This window comes from Seriola aureovittata, chromosome 6 (assembly GCF_021018895.1).
Source record: "Seriola aureovittata isolate HTS-2021-v1 ecotype China chromosome 6, ASM2101889v1, whole genome shotgun sequence".
Taxonomy (NCBI): Eukaryota; Metazoa; Chordata; class Actinopteri; order Carangiformes; family Carangidae; genus Seriola; species Seriola aureovittata.
Genome location: NC_079369.1, coordinates 10,395,197 through 10,416,713, shown reverse-complemented (window position 1 = coordinate 10,416,713; position 21,517 = coordinate 10,395,197). Strand labels below are relative to the sequence as shown.

At 42.2% G+C, this 21,517-nt stretch overlaps 1 protein-coding gene across 1 annotated transcript in view; it reads right to left on the bottom strand.

Moving 5' to 3' along the window:
- The window catches only part of trabd2b (TraB domain containing 2B), a 65,291-nt gene that overhangs the window by 2,563 nt on the left and 41,211 nt on the right, over window positions 1–21,517 (bottom strand). The window contains exons 4-5 of the mRNA XM_056379229.1: window positions 17,578–17,752; window positions 1,248–1,344 (exon numbers count right to left, since the gene is read on the bottom strand). Coding sequence (XP_056235204.1) covers window positions 1,248–1,344; window positions 17,578–17,752 — 272 coding nt within the window. The remainder of the gene's footprint in view (window positions 1–1,247; window positions 1,345–17,577; window positions 17,753–21,517) is intronic.

Here is a 21,517-nt window from a genome sequence, read left to right as displayed (position 1 = left end):
ATGCAAAGCAATCTTGTGGTGTTTTTCCTCGCCTGTCACATCACCTTGTATCAGGGAGCTAAAAGTGTCTGCGTGCATGCACACGTTTAAGTGTGTGGTCGTGTGGTAGTGTGTGTGTGTGTGTGCGGCATACACGAGTGTTTTGTGACCGCAGTATGTCAGTCCACTTGTCAGCTTTTAAAACCAGAACCACTGGCTGAAGCCCACAGCTCTGCACACAGGGCGGAGGGAGATAGGGAGGCTACGTTTACAGCTGTAATTTGCAGCGAGAAGTTTGTAAAAGCCTCGGCTGGATGGAGGGCTGGGGATGTTTTTACGGTTTTTAAAGAGATTCCCCTTGTTGTGCCTTGTTTTTCCATTTTCACCCTGATTCAAGTGGCTGTTGTTACTATTTTATGGGCCCATGGATCAACCCCCTAGGTGAGAGGGGAGCCGCTCTGTGCCAAAGGGTACACACACACACACACACACACACACACACACACACATACACACAGTGTGATATAAAGAGGGATTGTAGAAGGTTTTTGTGAAGAAATGCTGCAGGATGGAAGCCAAACCTCTGTGTGAGGTGTGCGAGTTTGCGTGTGTGCAACCCTGCAGCCCTGCTCCTTGGCATTGTGCATCACTCCACTCACCGTGCATACACAAATAAGTGTGTGTTTGTGTTTGTGTTGACTGTGGTACCAGTGGCTGCTGAGAACAGACAGAACCACCACTGACAGCTTGCCCGTTGGCAGGTAGGGAGGTAGGGAGGTAGGTAGGGAGGGAGGGAGGGAGGGAGCAAAGGAGGAAGGTGAGGGAGTTGATGAGCTATCAAAGGATTCCTGCATAGCTTAGCTTTGTTTGGAACAGAGCACATTTTGGACAGAATCTGTCACAGTCCGTATTACCATAACATTATCAGTCTGATGCTAGTACATAATCACACCCTCCTTGTCTTTTTCCGTTCATTATCTTGTCAGGTTAGAAGACTCTCATGGTTTGGTTTCAAAGTGTAACCTGTGACTGATGACCTACATACCTGGAATCATCCAGCGCTCGATGATGATTTAATTACACTGCAATTATTCATCCCCCAAATTAAAATAATATACATTGTCAACTCTTTTGAACAACTTTCTAAAGAGTAACTTTTGCTCTTTTTTCAATAACGGATTTTTGTTTTGTTTCTACGTAACCACAGAACTCTGATCGAATGACACGCTCCATCATCTGTCACAGTTCCCTCTTCCCTGCTTACTCACTCTGTGGCCGGCTCTTGGTGATCAGAGGGCATGTGTTCGATCTCGTAGCCCTCCTGCCTGAGGATGTCCAGCACACTGTGGTTCCCCAGGAAGTGACCTGACAGTAGACAAAGCAAAGACACAACGAGACAAAGGTCATGACGGATGTAAGAGAAGCACGAGCGAGCTGAAACAAGTTTTTGCTGGGCTCAGGCTTTGTCTTTTTGAGAAGTTACAATCCGGATTGCGTTTCATAGAAAAATATTTTTTATGTGAAAATGAGCAACTTAATCTTCCTTGCAGTCTTTTTAGGTAGAGGTGTGGCCCTGGGGACGGCTATAGTCTAGACTGCGATATCGCAACAACCAAGCCATGAAATTTTGTTCAGACGTTCACGATTCCCTCAGGATGAATCCCAATGACTCTTTGGTGATCCTTTGACTTTTCCTCTATCGCCACCATGTGGTTGACTTATGTGGTTTTTAGTGGAATTTGGTTCATTGGTGGTGGCTTAACATATTTATCTTTCTGTTTTCATCATCCTCATACAAAAAAACACACATCTCCTAACACTTTCATGCTCACAACATACTTTACATACTCACGAGGTGTGATGGAACCCAAGATAGACTCCAAATAGTCTCTATTTCTATTTCTTTGGACGTATGATCTTCAACACTGGAAATGCTGAAGACTAAACCCCCCCCCCCAAAGAGGATGTTTTTACCCCCAAGGAGTGGGGATACTTATAGATTGTGGCAGTGACAGGAGAAAGAATGAGGATCTGTAAAATAAGGGACTGTTCACATGCAAGTTCACTCTTCATCTACTGGAGCCACTTGTTGCTCTGTAATGACTCCATATTGTGGGCACTCAACCTCCCGCCCGCCCTCCACCCCTCTCTTCCTTTCCTTCACCTTGTATATGATTCCTTCAGTCTAACATCAAACATGTGGGCCGCAGCACCACACTGATGAAAGCAGTTTTTTTTTTTTTATTTCTCCCATCAGCCGATAATCCTGCGCGTCACTCAACCCAGCAATAAGCTGTAATGTACCCTGACATCACGTCCTAACAGAAGAATTCATATTTGTGCTCACACATATACACAAACCTGCACATGCAAAAATTTGCACACACATACACACAGAGGAATTCAAACACTCACACACCTCAGCTCTCTCCCGCAGTTTATTAACAACACGTTGACAATATATCGAGCCTCTTGCTTGCTTTTTGTCAGGACCCTCTGCTCCCACTCAGCTCTGCCCCCCCCCCCAATTTTATCATTATAATGTTCCTGATCATTCCTGAAAGTCAAAGAAAAAGGCACGCGGTGTTACACTTTCTTGGCAGCCGAGTTCAAAGGCAGTGCTGGGATAGGCTGCGGAGTGAGAGGAGGCTTCTAACAACAGTGTCGGCAAGATCAGATGGGATTACACAGAGGGGAGAGTGTGAGGTTTTGACTGGGTGAAGGTGGGTGTATGTATTGTGTGTGTGTGTGTGTGTGTGTGTGTGTGTGTGTTGTTTTTCTATATTTACATAGACTAAATATCCTCACAAGAGCAGAAGTGAGGACATATTCCTTATCCTTGTTTCCTTAAGAGCTTTTCCAGGGTTATGGTACTTAACTGAAACATTAGATAATACAAGAAACCAAAGTTTGTTTTTCTTTATCTTCTCCATGCAACAAAAGGAAAAGGGTTCAAATGAGATCCCTTTAATGTGAAAAATATTGCTCTAATAAATGCTCTTTGGATGGTACTGCCGGTCAGTCTGTCAGTCAGTCCACCACCTTGGTTGAGAGTTAAATATTTCTACAGTTGTTAGACAGATTGCCAGGAACTTTGGTACAGACATTCATGGCAGCACTGGAAACTTCATGTGCCATCATCAGTTTAAAACTGATTTTTTTTTTTTTCCTTCGAAAGTGTTTTTTTTTATACTGCTGAATACACACCAAAAAGTCGCACTACACAAATGCCTGCATAATTCTTCCTCTCTCCCCTGTCTCTCTAACATTCTTCTCTCTTTCTTTCATCCCTTTCTCTCTGGCAGAGACGCTGGGGCCAAAGTCAGCTCATGCAGCGACTGCATGCTGACAGATTCAACCACCCTCATATCTGTGTCAAGCAGCTATTTCATTAATTTCTGGGGGCCTGGGGCAGAGAAGAACATCTCCTGTGTGTCCGCCGGGTGTGAGGTCAAGCTGACTGTTTGATGTGCTGACTTGATTTCCTCTGCTCTGCTGTCATGACTAACACACACAGACAGAGCAGCATGTGTGTGTGCGTGTGCGTGTTTGTTTGTTTGTATGATGAAATTGCAGTTTTCCTTCAGCGCCAGCAGACGACCACATGGTTTTCATTTCTGAGACACACCTGCTGTAAATTTGACGTTCTCCAAACGTTCAATCTGCTGAGTATTCCTTTCAGTACAAACTCCACTTGTTGTTTCCAGGATCCTGTAAACATGCACCCACTCTTTAAACAACTTACTGTACTTTAGTCTGCAACACAAGGCTAAAAATGCCACGAATATCCTGCAGACAAACATGCACTTTTTGCACATGTGCACCCTCATTCTGTCATTCTCACGATGAAAACCGCCCCTTCTTAAACTTTGGTAACTTTTCTGTTTGAACTTAAATTGCGGGATTGCATGGTTCTCCATGACTTGGCCCAATTTGTCAAACAAACAAAGATGTTTTTTCTGAGGTTCCCAAAATCTGGTATTTTGGAAAAAAGTTTAATCACTAGCTTTTCATCTGACAACAGTGGCGTGTGTATTGTTTAGTTCTGTGTATTTTTGTGGTTCATCCCTGTGTGTGGGTGAGTGATTGAGTACAGAGGTAATAGCTCTTTCCATATGGATGATTGTGTGTGTGTGTGTGTGTGTGTGTGTGTGTGTGTGTGTGTGTGTGTGTGTGTGTGTGTGTGTGTGTGTGTGTGTGTGTGTGTGTGTGTGTGTGTGTGTATGTGTGTGTGTGGGAGTCTGGGCTAGTGTGTTTGTTTGTGGAGTATCCAGACAGTAAACAGTGTGGTGCTTCTGAAGCAGAGAGCAGGCCCAACAAACAGCTCCATTAACCAAGATGTAATGAGAGGTCAGCTGACTCCTAAACGCTCCCCTGCTGCATGTAGCGCACGTAGGCTGGCCGCACTGGTAGCACACTGTAAAACATGCTGCTGCTGTGTGTAAAAGTCTTAGTTATAGTTACTTACAGAAGTAATCTGTGACCTTTTTTTGTACAAAAAAAAAGCAGTTATATTTTCTCATATAATCATCAGGTGTTAAGGTTTATCTAAAATGAATATAAGAGGAATAATGGGTGTCATCATGAGCAAAGAAAAATATGGCGGCGTGTTCAAATGCCATACTGCATACTAACAGAATGTACTATACTCTACTTTTCTCTTTCCTACTAAAAGACCGCAGTAGAAAAAGGACACCATGACTTTGGAATGCCACTGCCAATTAAGCTTAATATAGAGGGAGCAAAGTGTTATTGCAAAGATTTAATACTTATTGTTTCTTTTCCAAAGTCTTCTTAGAGCTATATCACCACCATCTGCAAATTGTTTTGATGTTTTGCAGCTGTGAGCAGCTCCTCTTTTTCCACGATTAACGTTTTTTATGGTTATGTTGTGGCACTCAGAGCTCTTGGTTAAGGGTTAGGGAAAGATCATGGTCTTGGTTAAATACAGAAATAAATAAAGACTGTTTACTTAGTTATTGACGTTTATTTAAAGAGTGTGTTGCCTAAACCTAACCACGTGCTGGACTCAGGACGCTAAACCCGATCTCCTGTGTTTAAGCCCTGCTGTGTGTGCTCACCACCCCCAACCTCAACAACCTCCTCACAGCTTCATCACCTCGACCCCTTGATAAAACATGCCACTTCCTATTGAACATAATCCAGCCAGCCATTACGTTTTCCTTAATATATATTTGGCAAATATGTATGTCATTTCAAGGAGATAGGGTTGATTGCACAGTGTGCTTGAACCGTGCACTCAAATTTCAAGCATTTTTAAGTATGCGAACTGACTTTTCTGAGCGTATTTAATCATTATCTTCCAGTGTGAACTACATACTCAAACCCTGCTTATAGTTAATTTGTAGAATTGTACTGGAGGACAGCTTCAATCTTCATAATCATTTATATCACTTTGTTTAATCTACCAACTGATCTGTGTCTCAGGCTAAAACAGAAGCAACCTTACTTGTGGTCTTGTGGCTTCAAACCACATAAAATCACCCAACAATGTTTTTTTTTTTTCTTGCCAGTCTGCTGTCATCAGTATAATAAAGCAGATAATCCTTCAATATTTTCTTTCCTTTTACAAAAAACAAACAAAAAGAAGTGAAATAATAATGATGTGGGAGCAACCGGGACTTTCTGCAGTGTGTATACTACCTTACAGGGTGTTTCCCCTCCTGACTCCAGAGAGCAGAGTTAATGACCCAGTTACTCTCCGTTTAATAACCTTTCCATCCCTGATTTCCACTTACAGTAGCTACTTAATGTACTCCACTTCTCCCTCTGTCTGTCATTGTTTACCGTTTACTCACCTCTTGTCTCCAGACTATCTCTTATCTTTCCAGACTTACCACAGCCATGTCCTCTTATACCATCTTTGGTTGTCTGGGTGTCACTGTGTTTCTGTATTCCACTCTCTCTTTGTTTGTCTTTAGTCTGTCAATTTTTCCTCTCTTCGCTCTCTGCGAAAGTTTGTGTGTGAACGCACTTGTGTGTGTTGCAAAAAAAGAGGTGTTGCAGCATGTCTCCCCGGTTGCCACCCACGCTTGACTCGGGCCATGTCAGCACCTCTTCTCTCACGCTGAGCCTTGGCCTGTGCTCCTTCTTCTATCTCTCTGCCTCCCTTTCCCTCTATCCATCGCAGGCTTCAGTCTCCTCGCCCCTCCCTTTCTGTCTCCTTTCTCTATACATCCATCCCTCTTTCCTTTCCGTTCTACATCCCTCTGGACAACTTTCAAAATGCAAAGAGAAGCTAGTGGTGGAGCAGGAAGAGAGAGGGAAATGGAAACCCAGTTAGCAGTCTAGCACGGGAGATTCATCCAAAATGGAAAAAGAGCACACAGGAAGAAAATTTTGTTATTTTTCAGTTTTTGTACAAACAAATGTGTTTGCAATTACATAGCGTAAACAGTGGATTAACTGATATGCACTAGTGGTTTAAAAAAAATCCCACATGGCTTGCAAGCAGACCACCTCATATGAAAATTGCACAAACACTAAAAAAGATCGAGGGAATATAAGAGGGAGGAGAGAATATAAAGACAATTTAATGGTAGTGAATACAAAGTGGGAGGGAGACAAAAAGGATAGACAGACACTGAGTGCGGATTGAGGGAGGGACTGGAGATGAAGAAAGAGAGGGAGGATAGAGGGAGAGTGTGACCGGAGGGCGAGGAGGTTTGCATTGACGTACACCCTCCACCCAGCCGGAATGCGTGCTGCGCACTGTTGCTACATCATGGTCCAAACAAACACAAGCTGTTGCCTCCGAGCCATTCGAACAACAGATGAAAGAGAGATGCGGGGATGAGGGAAAACAGAGAGAAAGGCAGAGGACACGGTGATGAGAGAGAAACCCGGTGAAGAGAGAGAGGAAAAATGAAAATCTAACCCACTACTTTATAGTTGTCAAGGGCGTGTTCCTCTTTAGATTTGTTTTTGAAACGTTATGAAACGTGTTCCAGTCTGAGTGTGCACGTAGACTGAGATGATGGGGGGAAAATTTCTCTCATCACCATGTGTGTGACTAAGCATGTAGGTGTCAAATGGGTGACAAATTAAAGGAAAACCTAACATGTAAGGTGTTGGACCACCCTGAGCCATTAGCACCGCTTCAGCACTCATTTGCATTGATTCATCGAGTCTATGAACTCAACTCTAAAGTGATGAACATCATTCCTCCAAAAGATATTCCCTCATCTGATGTTTTGATGATGGTGGTTGAGAACGCTGGCTCACATGTTGGTCCAAAATCTCCCACAGTTGTTGACTTTACCATATTTGTCTTTTTAGTTTAAGAAAAAAAAAAAAAAACAAGGATAAAAGTGTACAGTATGAATTAAACAGTGTGTTTGTGTGCTCTAACGCAAGCTGCAACAGTGCAAAGCTAACTATCTTAATACATACAGCAGTAACTTAGCATTTTTTCTAAAGGCAAGGAACGTGTTTTTAGCTAAACACAGTGTTTTGTGGGGTCACAGGTTATATTGAGAAAAAAAAAAACTGTTCAGGACTTAAATATTCGCCCTATGGGATGTTACTTTATCAGAGTATAAAGTAACCGTCCTTCCCTTTACATTTTCAACTTTTTTCAGTGAAGATGCTGACTACCATCCTGGTACTTGCAGCTTTAGCCTCAGGCCATGTGTAGCCATATATTTAAAACGTTATTTTTAAAATGAAGTCATCAGGTCGATCAGTCGGAGACGCAGTTTTCAACCTGTACAGGCGTTAGCATCAGCTTATGCTAGCATGCTGCAGCTGATAAAATCTGCTATCGACGATCATTTTTTTTAAGCCAACAGAATCTGCGGTAGTTAGATGATATAAGAAGCCTGCTGTGTGTACCTCTGTGTGAACTTGGAGACCCACTGATTTAAAAATGACTGTGAATGTTGAGTGATATTTGCTATACCGTAAACGGTGTACAGTTTGTCTCATGTGAGGAAGCTTAACGGACCTAGCAACTGTAAGTGGGATGGCGCTTATAACGTCCAGTCATTTGGGTTGAGATCTGGTGACTACAAATGCCATAATCTATGATTCACATATTTTTCATTCTCATCAAACCGTTCAGTGACCCCTCAGGCCTTCCGCATTTGTTATGATTTAATTCATTTATTAAGGTTTTTCTTTAAATTTGCCTTCTGCTAATGTGCCAACCAGTGTGTGTTGTCTGCCGTTAAGTGCCATTTGTAATTGTATGTGTTTTATAGGGGAAAGTGTCTCTCTGACTTATCCTGCGAAGCACTACTACTCTTTCCTCCTCCACAACACATGAGTAATGCAGCAAAGATTTTAATAAGCCCAGCATCCCCGCGCCTTGCTGTGCATTTCCATTTACAGTTTTACAGTACCGGGATCCCTCTATAAATCGCACAGCAGCCTTTGGATTAACAGAGCGAAGCCAGAGAAACAACTACCCACGGCGGTTCAGAAATAGTTGAACCACTGCCTTGAAAACACTTTCACTTGATGTGTAAAAAAAAAAAAAAAAGGCAGGATGGTAAATTCCTCCTCTCAGCCCAGCTCTGGGTTTGTAGAAAGGGAATAATGGCAATCTGGCATCCACACCCCCCCACCCCCACACACACACATCTCTCACTCATTCCTCATCTCTATTATGACTTCACTTCCTATGCATGCGTTACGACGTCTGTCTGTCTCCCTGCACCACACTGAGGTGTTATGAGTGACAGCTGTTGACGGGGCTGTTCGCGTCCAGGCTGTGGTTGACGTTCTGGTCAAATACAGAGATCAAGAGAGTTGGGGGGTGGGGTGGGGGGGGTCCATATCCAGAGGCCGACTGCTGCATGCGGTGGGCCTGACACCGGTCCATGTCAGAAAGGCTGGAGGGAGGGCTCAGTGGTTTCAGCGTTAGAAGCTTTAAAGTGATTCCCCACGTTTAAATATTTAGACTGTGTGAGCTTGCTGAGGCAGTCTGTTAAGCTCTCCTGGTGGGCAGAAAGAAAGTGAAGAAAGCAGGTGAGGTGAGGGAAAAAACACAGAGGCACTGAGAGGGAAAGAGAAAGTAGTGGTGGAGGAGGAATACAAAGGCTCAAAGAAATATAGACAGGAAGGGAGGTGAGCTGAGCTACAGTGAAGCTAACAACATTAAGTGAAAATTACCCCCATTGTGTGTTTTTATTCCAGTCAGCTGTGGTCTGTGTCGTCTCTCCCTGCCAGGGACAAGAGGAGTATAGGGAGCAGCTGGTCATCTAGTGGAGAAAGCGTCCTTTCTTATGGACACACACACACACACACACACGCATGATGGAAGAAGCCATGGTATCTTCACTGAGCTCTGTCTCATGGGGGTCTTTATCGTTCTCATCTCATCCTTGCATCCTCAGTTCATTTCCTCTCCTCCACCCTTCAGTTGAAGTTGCAGTCAAGAAAAAGACACATAGAGATTTCCATTTGGGCGCATGTGTCAGTGTGGTGGTGTGTATGTGTGTTGCTGACGTACATGACACAGACATGCTGCCCAGCAGGCATGAGCTCAGGTACGCCATGTGAATGTGCATGCAGCCTACAGTATGTATGTGTGTGTGTGTGTGTGTGTGTGTGTGTATGTGTATTCTGGATTGTGTGTCCATGTCTGGCAGAAACCAGTGTTTCACAGCAGGCGTTTCTCAGGGCCCTGAAGCCAGCTGGTTTTCATTCTTGTCATTTAATCAGGACATGATTTACACCTGGGACAACAGGTGAATGCAATTAACCAGCGAGCAGGAAAACCAGCGTTGCCATGGGTCCCAAGAAGTGAACCTTTGTATTATTGTATTCTTTAGTCCACATACTTTCTGTCGTGTGCATGTCGGCCAATTTAAAAGCTCAAAAGATCAAAGCGAGCAAGACTGAAGCATCCATGTGTTTATGAAATGTAGCATTAAGCTTATTGGCTCTAAATAAGCTATGAGATGTTCTTTCACTTGCTAATGAAGTGTGTAATCTTTGAACAAGCTAATGAGCTGTACTGATTTAATTAGAGCAAAGAACCCAACCAGTTAAGCTAAGAGTTACCATAAGACGATTTCCACGAAACTCAAAAAGTTACATTCCTGAACATTTAGACGACGACATAACCTTACATGGGGATCACACTGGTGCTAATTCTGTTGCTACAGTAGTTGAAAGGTATGTGAAGAAATATCCCAAGTCAGTTTTGCTCATATGATGCAGAAACAAACTTATTTTGCTTATTTGTGTTTTTGAAATAGTTTTACGAATAGTGAGAGTATATATAAAACAGATGACTCTGCCATTTTAAAAGAAAAGTTATAGTTAGAAGTTAGAAGAGAATGTCATGTACAGTAGAACCAGTAGAATTATTGCTGTCAATAAACTACTACATGGCACAATTAGAAAGAAAGACTTTTTGGGGTTTCGGGTGCTTTACAAATTTGTTAAATGCGTTGTGAATTTGCTTTACAGTACAGTCTATATGCATTATATCTATAATCCAAGGGATTTGGGTGTACAGTATACAGTGTACACTATGTGCATTAGGCATTCAAAACTAAATGTTTCTTTGCATGACATTTAATGAAGCTATAATGTTAGGCCTAACTTTCCTTTTTCAATTTTTCAAATACTTGTACACAATGAAACATAGTCTTGTTCTGAGATAGTGCAACCTGCTAAAAATTATTTGTTTTAAAGTAAACAAATAATTGTCAAGATAATTTTTGCATAATTGTTGTACACAAAACTGTAGAAGCAGATATACTGACGTTGCAGTGCACTGGAAGAACTTTTTAAGAGGCAAAAACATGTAGAAATACACCTTTGTGTGTTTGATGAAACTTTTACAACATAGTTACTAAATTAAGCAATTAAATGCACGTATGAGTGGACCAAAGAACTAAATGCTATGCGGTGACACACATACTATCACCCTGCAGCAGACAACACTGGCTTCTAGGCCAATCCTCACTCCTGTTAAAAATAAATTTAAATGTGTGCTAAGCCAAAACTGTCAGTTGGAAAGCATCTCTCTATCATTCCCTCTCTATCTGTCTTCTGTGCCGGGCAGAGGACAACACATGGTGCACACACGGTATCTCCTAGATTTCATAAAATGTTTCTACTCTGTATGTGTGAAGGGGAAGACGGCATGAAGCAGAAGAGACACAGCTAGACAGAAGCGAGGGATGGCGTCAGTTTAATAAAGGCGAGACAGCACCAGATGGAGAGGACAGATAGAGCGTAGCATCTTAAAACAAACCGACTGGCAAGCAAGACAGGTAGAAAGAGTGGAAGTAGAGCTAAAGACAGACTGGACTGCAGGCGGGCGGAGGCAGACAGACAGGCAGGAAAAGGACCGATGGACAGAAAAGAGCTGAGAAAAGCAGATATGCTCTAAGAGAAGAGCCACAGAGACAAAGTGACATGCGCGCCAGGCAGGCTCTCTCCCTCAGTCATCACTTCAACACCACAACACCACAAACGACTGCAAAACACATGGTCCTGCTCTGCCTGCACAATGGACCATTATGGGCCTGCGCAGCAGCACATACGCACAAAAATCAGCTTTCAGCAAAGAGATCCGAAGTGGCTCAGACTTCAAAACAAACAATAGTACAAGTGTATTTCTGACAGTAACTACTCTTTTTGGCGATAAATATCTCTACGGATCATATGACTTTGTGTCGCAAACATACACAAACACACGTGCGAGTGTGTATGTGTGCGAAGTGGTGTCTAGGCCGTGGCAGCGTCAGGAAATTCCATGGGATGTTTTCAATAAGAGCAGGCAGCGCCTGCCAGAGAACTGGCAAATGAAAACCTGCTGAAGCACACCACAGAGCTCCAACAACACACTGCCTACCCTCGCAGCACTGCCCCACTCTTCAGCACAAATGATAACCCTGTGTGTAAAAATGACTACTTTAATTTGTTTGTGTGTGTTTAGGGGGAGATAGAGAGAGAGAGAGAGAGAGCGACAGAGAATTCATATTATGGTGAGAGATTGATGGAAAAAAAAGTACATTGAGTATTGCATCTGTTTACAATAGCAACAGAACAAGTGTCCAATGTGTGTACAAAGTGCCTGCCAGCATGTTTTTCCCTTTACTGCTATCATCTGGTGTTGCTGTGTCATTCTGTCCAAGGGGAAATTGTGATGCGTTCACTTGGCCTCGCGAGGAACGCTACGTCATGCTACAGTGGGTGTCTCTGATTGGTCTCCATTACATAATACTTAGTAGTAATAGTGAACAGCAGTTACCACAGTGGCATTCAGGAACAGGATGAGAGACTGTGAGGAGACAGAGGGGAAAGAGTGGGGAAAAGCCGCGTATAAATTTTTTGATATACTGTATGTTCACTTAGTGACACAGTGTTACTCACTTCAGCCAAAAAGAAATGGTTTGACATTTTCCCCTTGTTTCCGGTCTTTCCACTGCTCTAGCTTAGTGGCTGTAGCTTCATATTTAACAGGCAGACATGAGCGGTATAGATCTTCTTGTCAATCTCTTAGTAAGAAAATGAATGAGCTTATGTCAAACTGTAAATTTAAAGCTGGTTTAATTTTTTCTTTGTCTTTTCTCTTGGTGTAGGATGAAACGAGCTGACAGACATAACCCTATCACCTTGTAAATTTGTAACATGTAACAAATACATCCAGCAAACAGAAAAACATGTATTCGATGTCATGTTTCTGGTAACTTAACAAATGTCAGTGATATTTGATATTCAGTCTCCTTTTAGCTCCAGCTCCTGGGAAGAATATCTGTGCTTTTAGCTGCTAACTTTCCTCACAAGCTAATCGCTATCTTTGTCTTTCGTTTGTTGCTAAGCTGGTAGCATACACTGTGTTTTTCAATTTTTGAGAGCTTCTTTTGCAAGAAGAAATTGCCGCTTGGAAAAAGTGACAAGAGCAGTGAGACTGAACCTTGAATTACATTTTTCTGGGCCTCAAAGTATAAACCTAAATATGGAACTACTACTGAATCGTAAAAGTACAGTAATACAAGCTCAGTGCATAAGAATTCAGCCATTCAGAATACATTCTGAATTACTGACTGAAATATGACTGTTGACTGAGTTGCTGCTGTAGACCATCGATATCATAAAATCTTGGCTCAACAGCAGGCTCCAGTGAGAGAGTAATACTGCTCAGTCAGTCTCTTTTATACTGTCTGTAGTAATTCGATTATACCTGCTGGAGCTCTTTTTACCTCTGTAATTTGTATTAATAACCTGTTGGTGAAAGTGAAGAAAATAACTCTGTTACAGCACGTGTGTGTGCATGCAGATGTTTGCAGGATGGAAGAAAAGGGGGCCCAGAAAAAGACAAAGAAACTGCTTTAACGAGGACAAAAGCATACATTTTGCACATAAAAGTACTTATGCTACAGGAAAGTGTAGGTGTACACTGAGAGGAAAGGGGGAGGCTGGGAAGTAAGGTGCTGAGCTGAGCCGAGATGGATTTCCTGCCTGAACCACTTTATACACACGTCGTATAGTTTAATTACCCTGTGAAAAAAATTCCTGGATCAGACTACGACATCGGTAACTCTAGAGGGCCTTGACCTGAGTGCTGCCCCGGCTCTTTCCCGACAGTCCTGTTTTCCTTCGACACTCTGGACAAGGTTCAGACTGGAAGTGAGGGGTCCAAGGCAAAGGCAGCTAGAGGGGCCATTAATATTTATCTGTTGCATGGAAGAAATGCAACCTGATAAACACAAAAACAGCCACTTGACACAGACATAAAAAGGCACACAAACTGAGGGGTTATAGTAACAGAGAGTTCGTGAGCCTGTCAGACACAGTGCCAGGGCCCAAAACCTCTCAAGTCCAACCTTATGATTATTCCATTTTACTGTTCACGTGAATAAGCCATATACCATGAGCCCATGTGCCTGCAGTTACACACGTCATGTTAATGTGATTTTTGAGATCTGACCATAAAGATTGGATTTTATGTGATCACATTATTAAACGCCCACATTTGGTCTGCAAATGGCTGTAATACATCTCCCCAGGTTGTATTTATTTTAAAATATGTCTGGATAATCTGAACCCTCACACCTCCAGTCCTTTTTATTTCTCTTCATTACTCAAAATATGCATTTCTGGTCAGATTGTAATCACACTTTGAGCAGTACTGAATCAGCCTGCTCGATTCCAGAGCTACTCCCAGAAAATCTTCAAGAGCAATGTGAGCACAGTCAGATTTCTGGGAGTCCAGGCCGTCACTTAATACATCCTGGCATCACTGGATGATAAAATTTCATGGCTGGTTACGGCCAATGGGAAAGTGGGACCAGCAGGGACAGTTACAGGACCGTAAAGACATGAGTCAGCGTCCCAAAGACAGAATAAGAGAGGAGCTTTGTGATTGCAGCGTAGGAGAGACTTTATTAAGCCCGATTTATTAAGCCTTTTTGCGTATTGTTTTTAGTAAATCTGCATCTAGAGACATGCATGGCATTTATCAAACAGACACAACAGCCTGGAGTTTGTCATCTGAAGTGCATTCCTTAATGTGTATGACTTTACAGGAGTTATTGAAAGTAATGGAAGGGGACATGACAAGTGTGGTAGACAGATGTTACGTTGGATTTACTATCACTATAAAAATACAGTAGGCATAAGCCTGTTCTAGGGAACAGTTGTGGTGAAAAAGTTAGTAGTTCAAAATCTGTATTGATACAGATCTGCAATGAATTAGTTACAAGTTATAACTGTGTGGCTATTAAATTTGAACTTTGAATTTATTGTGCAGATACCACACTATGACGATAGTTTCAATGACTTTCTCTTTAATTTTCTTGGAAGTATGTGTAATGACTTCCACTGAACTACTTTAACAAATCTCTAAAAGTAAACATTATTTGATCAGTAATATTCTGTAATAGTTTAATGCAGGCTTAGTAGTTTTAAAATTCCCTCAAGATACTGTAATTAATGAGTATTTCTATTTTAACGTCACTAGTTTTTGATTTCTTTCTCGAGCTTCAAAGTTCTCCTTGTATGAACCGAGAAGGCAGCCCCGGTAACTACGTGCATAATTAGCTGCTGCTGTAGTAAATCAGACGCTAATTACATGCAGATTGTGAGCGTAAAGTCGAATCTACATGCAGCATGAATTTCCCCTTCTCCTTCAAGCGCATAAATGTGGCCCTCATCGACTGCTATATCTGCTCTGCCTTCGCCAGGCCTTTACTGAGACTTCTGTGTTTACTGTATGTGTGTGATTCAACGTGTTTGTTTATCTAGTTATAAAGTATGCTCATACATGTGCACAAGTTCTCTATGCATGTTTAAGTATGAATCCAAATATATGCATGTGTGTGTGTGCATGTGTGTATGCACGTAGCAGGCTATAACTGTAATGGTTCTTATCACTTCACACCAGCTGTCAGCTCTCTCTCACACAACGCTGCAGCCTGTAGGTGACCTGACACACATGTTCACCTCCCCGTCTATCCAGGCCAGGTTGGACACACGGGGGGAAGCTAACACACAGCTGCTTTACTGAAGGGCAAACATTTTAAAGCAGGCCAACCTGGAAAACACGAGGCTGCATGAGAGTGGATTTTAATGGTAAAATGTGCCTGTCTTATTAGGCTAAACAAGTCCCTGCTGGTTCACTTCAATTTCCTTAAGTGACACAAATTCACAAGACGATGTAATAAGCAGTGAAGGATGACAAATGTCAGTTTAATGTATATGGGCTTTGAACACTGTTGCATACCATCATATCACTATCTATTCCAAGTAAAACTTTGTTGTTAGGAGCTGTTGGTAGTCTGCGTAATGTAAGCTGGCAAAGTCTGAGACTCAGCCGCATACACAGTCACATGTTTATCCACAGGATTTCTTGGCTGCACACCCATCCTTTTTCTCAACACTGCCATTCCACACATTCAAACAGTCACTGTATACATATTCACATTCAGGATCTGCCCAGTAAAACTACCTACGTTTGAAAGGGAATTTAGACACACAGGTCTCAGCAGTGTTAAGAGAAATGTATTCGCTTTCTTTCGCTGTCTTCATCCAGCAGGATTCAGTTATTTAATCATGTAACTCACAAGTTCAATTTAATGTTTACTGCCCTCTGTGCTTTTGTTTGAACCTCTCAGTACTGCATCAAAGCTTTAACTTGGCCTTCATATACAAATTATACATATGCTGTCCTGCAAATGATCAAATATACCACAAGACAATAATAATGTTAACACCTCTTAAATATAGTACTAGATATTTTCGACAAAAGCACAAAAAATAGCCTCTTTGTCAATCTTATTGTTTTAGAAAAAAATGGTGATCTCATATCATCCCTTATTCAGCTTGTAATAGGAAACATGGCTGTTTTTTTTTTTTTTCACTGCCTCGTTCGCCTCCACTCCAACTCCTCAATGCCTTTTTTAGCTGAAGGAGTTGGACTGGGTTTGTTGGCTTTCCGAGCGTTCCCATTATTTTCATTGTTTCATAAACACAGCGTGTAATAGGAGAAGAACGTGTCATCAGCACTTCTTTCTTCGTCTATGAACACCTCAGTGAAACATCCGTGTTTTTTTGTTTTTTTTTAAAGTATCATTGCATGAATATATACCTCCATAACAGTCGTAGTACATATACTACCTTCAAATGCTCAGACACACACATGGAAGCTGGATGGTGCAACAGTGGCCTTGTCCAAACAGCACAAAGAGCAGAGGGAGCGAAAAATGCTCAGAGGAAGGAACCAGGCATTCAGCATTAATCATACACTGTGGCACACACACTTGCATGCGCTCTCTCTCTCTCTCTCTCACACACAAACACACACACACACACGTGCACCCTGGAGGCGGTACCACCCATTTTCAGATGCTCAAACACAGACACACAGTCGTACAGTAAACATACGCACAGACACCCACCCACCACCTGTTTTTGTGGGCAAACACACTTACATGTGTGCGTATGTCGATGTACACACACACACACACGCACACACTTCCCTCAGGACACACTACACCATTCAGGAAACATTAGCAGCATTAGCCAGGAATGCTAATTGAAACAAACAGCTCATGGTTTCTTCATTTCTGAGGTGGGAGTTGGCTGTAATTGAGACTTCTGTGTGTGTGTGTGTGTGTGTGTGTGTGTGTGTGTGTGTGTGTGTGTGTGTGTGTGTGTGTGTGTGTTTGTGTGTGTCTGCGTGTCTGCACAACACAATTTTGTTCATGCCAGAGATCTGGGAACCATTGTACATGATCATTGTCCTGCTTTTTCTCCAGTTTTGCTTTCAAACACAAAAGAGAGCAAATTATTCACCATAAACACGTATTAGCGCTGACAGAATCAGTTTTCCAGACCAAAGCAAACCTGATCTCTCTTTCACTTCACAATTACATGCAAACACTCACTCTCAGCTCCAATCAGGATGTGTTTGGAAAGACCTCATTTAATGCAAAATAGAGATTCAGGCTAGAGTTGCTGCTCTGATGGCTTCTCATGTTGCTTTGCCTGGAGTTAGAGAGAAATCCCCTAACCAGCAGGTCAAAGGTCAGCTAATGTAGCCTTTCAAAGTGTCCCAGGGCGAGAAATTGAACCAGTTCCTACACATCCGTCATGTATTTCAGAGTCCCTTACCTGCACCAAAAGCAAAAAAATACGTCTGGTTAGGATTTCGCTGCAGCAGGGCGGACACTCGGCGAGCCATTCGCTCGTTGCGTTTGTAGATGAGCTCCCGGCGGAAGTAGCTGTCAATCTGCTGGGCCGTCATGCGGTCGTGAGCTGGCAGAGAGCTGTTGATGAAGTGAGGCAGCTGAGAGAAGGAGAAAGATGGAGAGAAAATTATAATTTAAAAACCTTTATGGTAAAAATCCATAGCAGAATAAAGGTGGAGTCATCATTTTAAATGAACATCGAACACAGAAAGAAAGAAAGGAAGGAGGAAAGAAAGAGAAAGCGTTAAAAAAGGGAGATGGAAAGAAAGAAAGAAAGAAAGAAAGAATGGAGATGGAAAGAAAGGAGAGGATGGAATGAGGGTGTTGGTGGCAAACTGGTATGTGAGTGTGCCCGTGTGAGTGTGAGACCTGGCAACCAAGGGTGTTTGTGATGTGACAGCTTGACAGAAAATGGCTCAACAGGCTGGTTTGTAAATGAGGAAGCATCAAGAATGGGGGATAGAGAGGGAGGAGAAAGGTGTCAACACCGTGTGTGTGTGTGTGTGTGTGTGTGTGTGTGTGTGTGTGTGTGTGTGTGTGTGTGTGTGTGTGTGTGTGAGTATGCAGGCTGTTCTTGCACTTTGTCATGTGTGAGTGTGTGTGCGCGCGGTGACGAGTTAGTATATGTGAAGGCAAGTACATGTGTGCACGTGCAAGTACAGTATATCCATGAGTGTGAGTGTGTGAATGTGTGTTTAATTGCTGTGTGATTTATTAAGAGCCTGACAGTGCAGAGACAGGCCACACTGGCTCTGTTCCACTCTTGGCTGAATCACTGGATTCAACAGGCTGTTAATCTGCGAGGATGAGCGGGGATCGGCGGTGGGCTAGCGGGGGTTTGGCACCGGGGTCTTAGCTGTCCAATTCAGAAACACAACGAAGCATACACACTTCTGTCTCTATTTCTCTGTCCTCAGCTGTTTCACTTCTTCCCAGGGTATCACTGTACCTATATTTGACTTTTCTGGCTCTTTCTCTTGATATACACCCAGTCAAAAGTTTTAGAATAGCCCCATTTTTCCAGTTTTTATTGAAATTTAAGCAGTTCAAGTCCAGTGAATAACCTTAAACGGTACAAACGTAAGAAGTAAACTGCCCAAGAAAACAGGCTTTCTTCAGGAATTCAGAAATTGGTTAACGCACGGCTTTCCAGGTAAACGAAGCCCTGAAAGTTAATGCAGATGACTTACAAACTGTGTTACTACACCCTCCGATGCGTGATTAGAACAATACTGTACTACAGGAAGTAGTACTGTATAGTGATATCAGAATGGTGAGAAAAAGTCAAGTTTTGACAGGTGGTGTATTAAATATGCAATAAAATATGAATTATAGAAGATAGGTAAAATCCCAGTACACCAGCGTGCAACCATTTCACCCCTTCCCCCCTGTGGTGCTGAAATTCTTTTCCTTGTATTGTAATTTCTATGTTGTGATTTTTTTCTTATTATTAGTTATAATCCATTAGCCCTTTTTGGCTAATTACCATGGAATAGTAAGATCATTAAAAACTTATTACAGCCATGGGTTTTTTTTGCCACCACTTACTTCCTGAAAATCAGCATATATAGCACACACAAAAGTCTAATACTAAAACCACAATCACATTTATTTCATCACATCTCCTCCAACATATGAAATCCATATTTCCTTTCCCTAAAACCACATAATTCCAAGCTCTTGATGTGAACTGATGTTAAATCTTTGGGATTTGTAAAAGCTCGATATTATGCACAAAGAGTTTCAGAGGGAATTGGTGCACCAGCTACAAGGAGGGTGCTTCACTGCCTTTCACGCTCTGCATTTTTCATCACTGAAACTGAGCCATTAATGTTTCTGAAGGATCTCTGCCTCTGTCCCTGACTTCTGTTACCTTCTTCCACTCTTGTACAGGCAAGAGTTCACAGCAAACCTGAGCGTACCCAGCTTTCACTTACTGTAGCACATGTGAACAAGCTGCTGCTCTCCAGCATCCCAGCATCCATCTGAAATCTATATCTGACACATCTTCTCTCACTCACTCTGCTGCTCTCTCAGTCTGTTTCATATAATAGCTGAAAGGTTCTAAATCACACTTACACTGGATATTTATTCGATTCGTTTGTGATGTGCGTTAAAAGGGGGACTCCACAGATTTTGCACGTCAAAGTGTGATTACTCTTGGGGAGTATTAACTGCGTATATAAAAACAGTTCTAAAGCCGTTTGTGCATGAAATCTGGTAAATTGCCTCGTGTGATGTCAGCTAAGGTAGCATCGGGGCTGAAGACTGCAAGTTCGAAATGAAACAAATCTGGAGGTGTGGAGTTAGAAGGAAGTAAGTGTACCAGACCTCTGTAGCTGGCTTTTCATCTCTGCTTAGAGCAGGCAGCTCAAGGATACATTAGCTGCAACTAGCAAAAGTTGCATTGTGGGTAATGTAGGCACCATGTTTTGACAAGGAAGAGGAATTTGCTTCCCCCCCCAAAAGAAATCTCTGGTTCTGCTGCATCTGTATTTTTTTATTTTAGCTCCCTTGGGAGTTGGACAGTGTTAAAGGAGTGCTCAGTTACACATTCACAATAACTGTATGTGCATATATGTAACATAAGGATGCTTCCAATTACAGTTCATTTTTATTCACATTTGGCAGGTTGGTGGTTGTTAATGTCAAGATCTGATCAAATCCAAATGCTTTGTATGACATAAGCCAACATTACTCACTTGTCTGCTCCTCCGCACAGTAACTGAGAGCCGCATTCACACAGATATCTGTCGCCTGAAGCCTTGTATTGTCTGTGTTTTTTCAGGGTGAATGACCGAGGTTCATCCAGAGTGACAGAACTTTCATCCTGAATGTGAGTGAATAAGTTGAAGGAGTGGGAGAGGTGGGGAAGGAGCGCTTCATTGTCGCTCTGATGAGTGAGGATAGCGTGAGTGTGTCATGACGAGAGACAAAAGTGTTCGGTCGGAGTGGGGTCAAAGTGGGAGTGGAGCGGTAAATGCAGATAAGTTATCACAGGAAAGGCCATTAGCTGCTCTCTATCCCAACCTATGCAGGAAATGAAGAGTGACAGCAAGCTATTTCCTCCCTTCCTCACTACTGGTACTGCTCTGCTCTCACTTTCTCAGTCAGTCTGTCCTGCCAGCAATTTTCTCTTCTTTTCTTTCTCTTTGATTTGGCTGTTTGAAGTTCTTTTTTCTCCTTTTATGTTCTCCTTTCTTATACTTCCCTTTCTTTTCTTTCCCATTTAACTATTTCCTTTGTATTTAGTTTAGTTTTGTTTTCCTTTCTATTTTTTTTCTATTGTCTTTTCTTCACATTTTCTTATCAGTCCCTTTTTGTTTTCTATTTCTATTTCTTTTCTTCTACCATCCTTTCCTTTCCTTTCCTTTCCTTTCCTTTCCTTTCCTTTCCTTTCCTTTCCCTCCTCTTAGCATCAAACCATAGAAGCACCAAGGATTTACCACATGATATGAGGAATAATTGAGTGAATATGGTCAATTCATGTGCAAAGAACAGAATAATACAGTATTTACTCCGAATTTAAATCTCTCTGCATTTAACTTTCCTTAAATGTTTTTTTTTATTTTTTTTTATTTATCTACTTCTTCTTCTTTTTTTTTTTTTTACTGCCTTTAGCTTCCGTCTTCTCTATCTATCTAGTTCCCTCTGTGTCTCACTATGACTTTGTGTCCCTGATGGATTTGGGACCAGTTGTGTGTTGAAGTGCATCTACCCGCCTTGCACCGTTCTGCTGGGCCGCTCTGGGGCCCATCATTTCTAATATGATGAAGATTGAGCTGGGAGAGCATCAGGGGTGTTGGAGGCCTCTTCTGGATTAGGTCCTATCTATCAAAAACCACCTGCTCTTTTACAGCCCT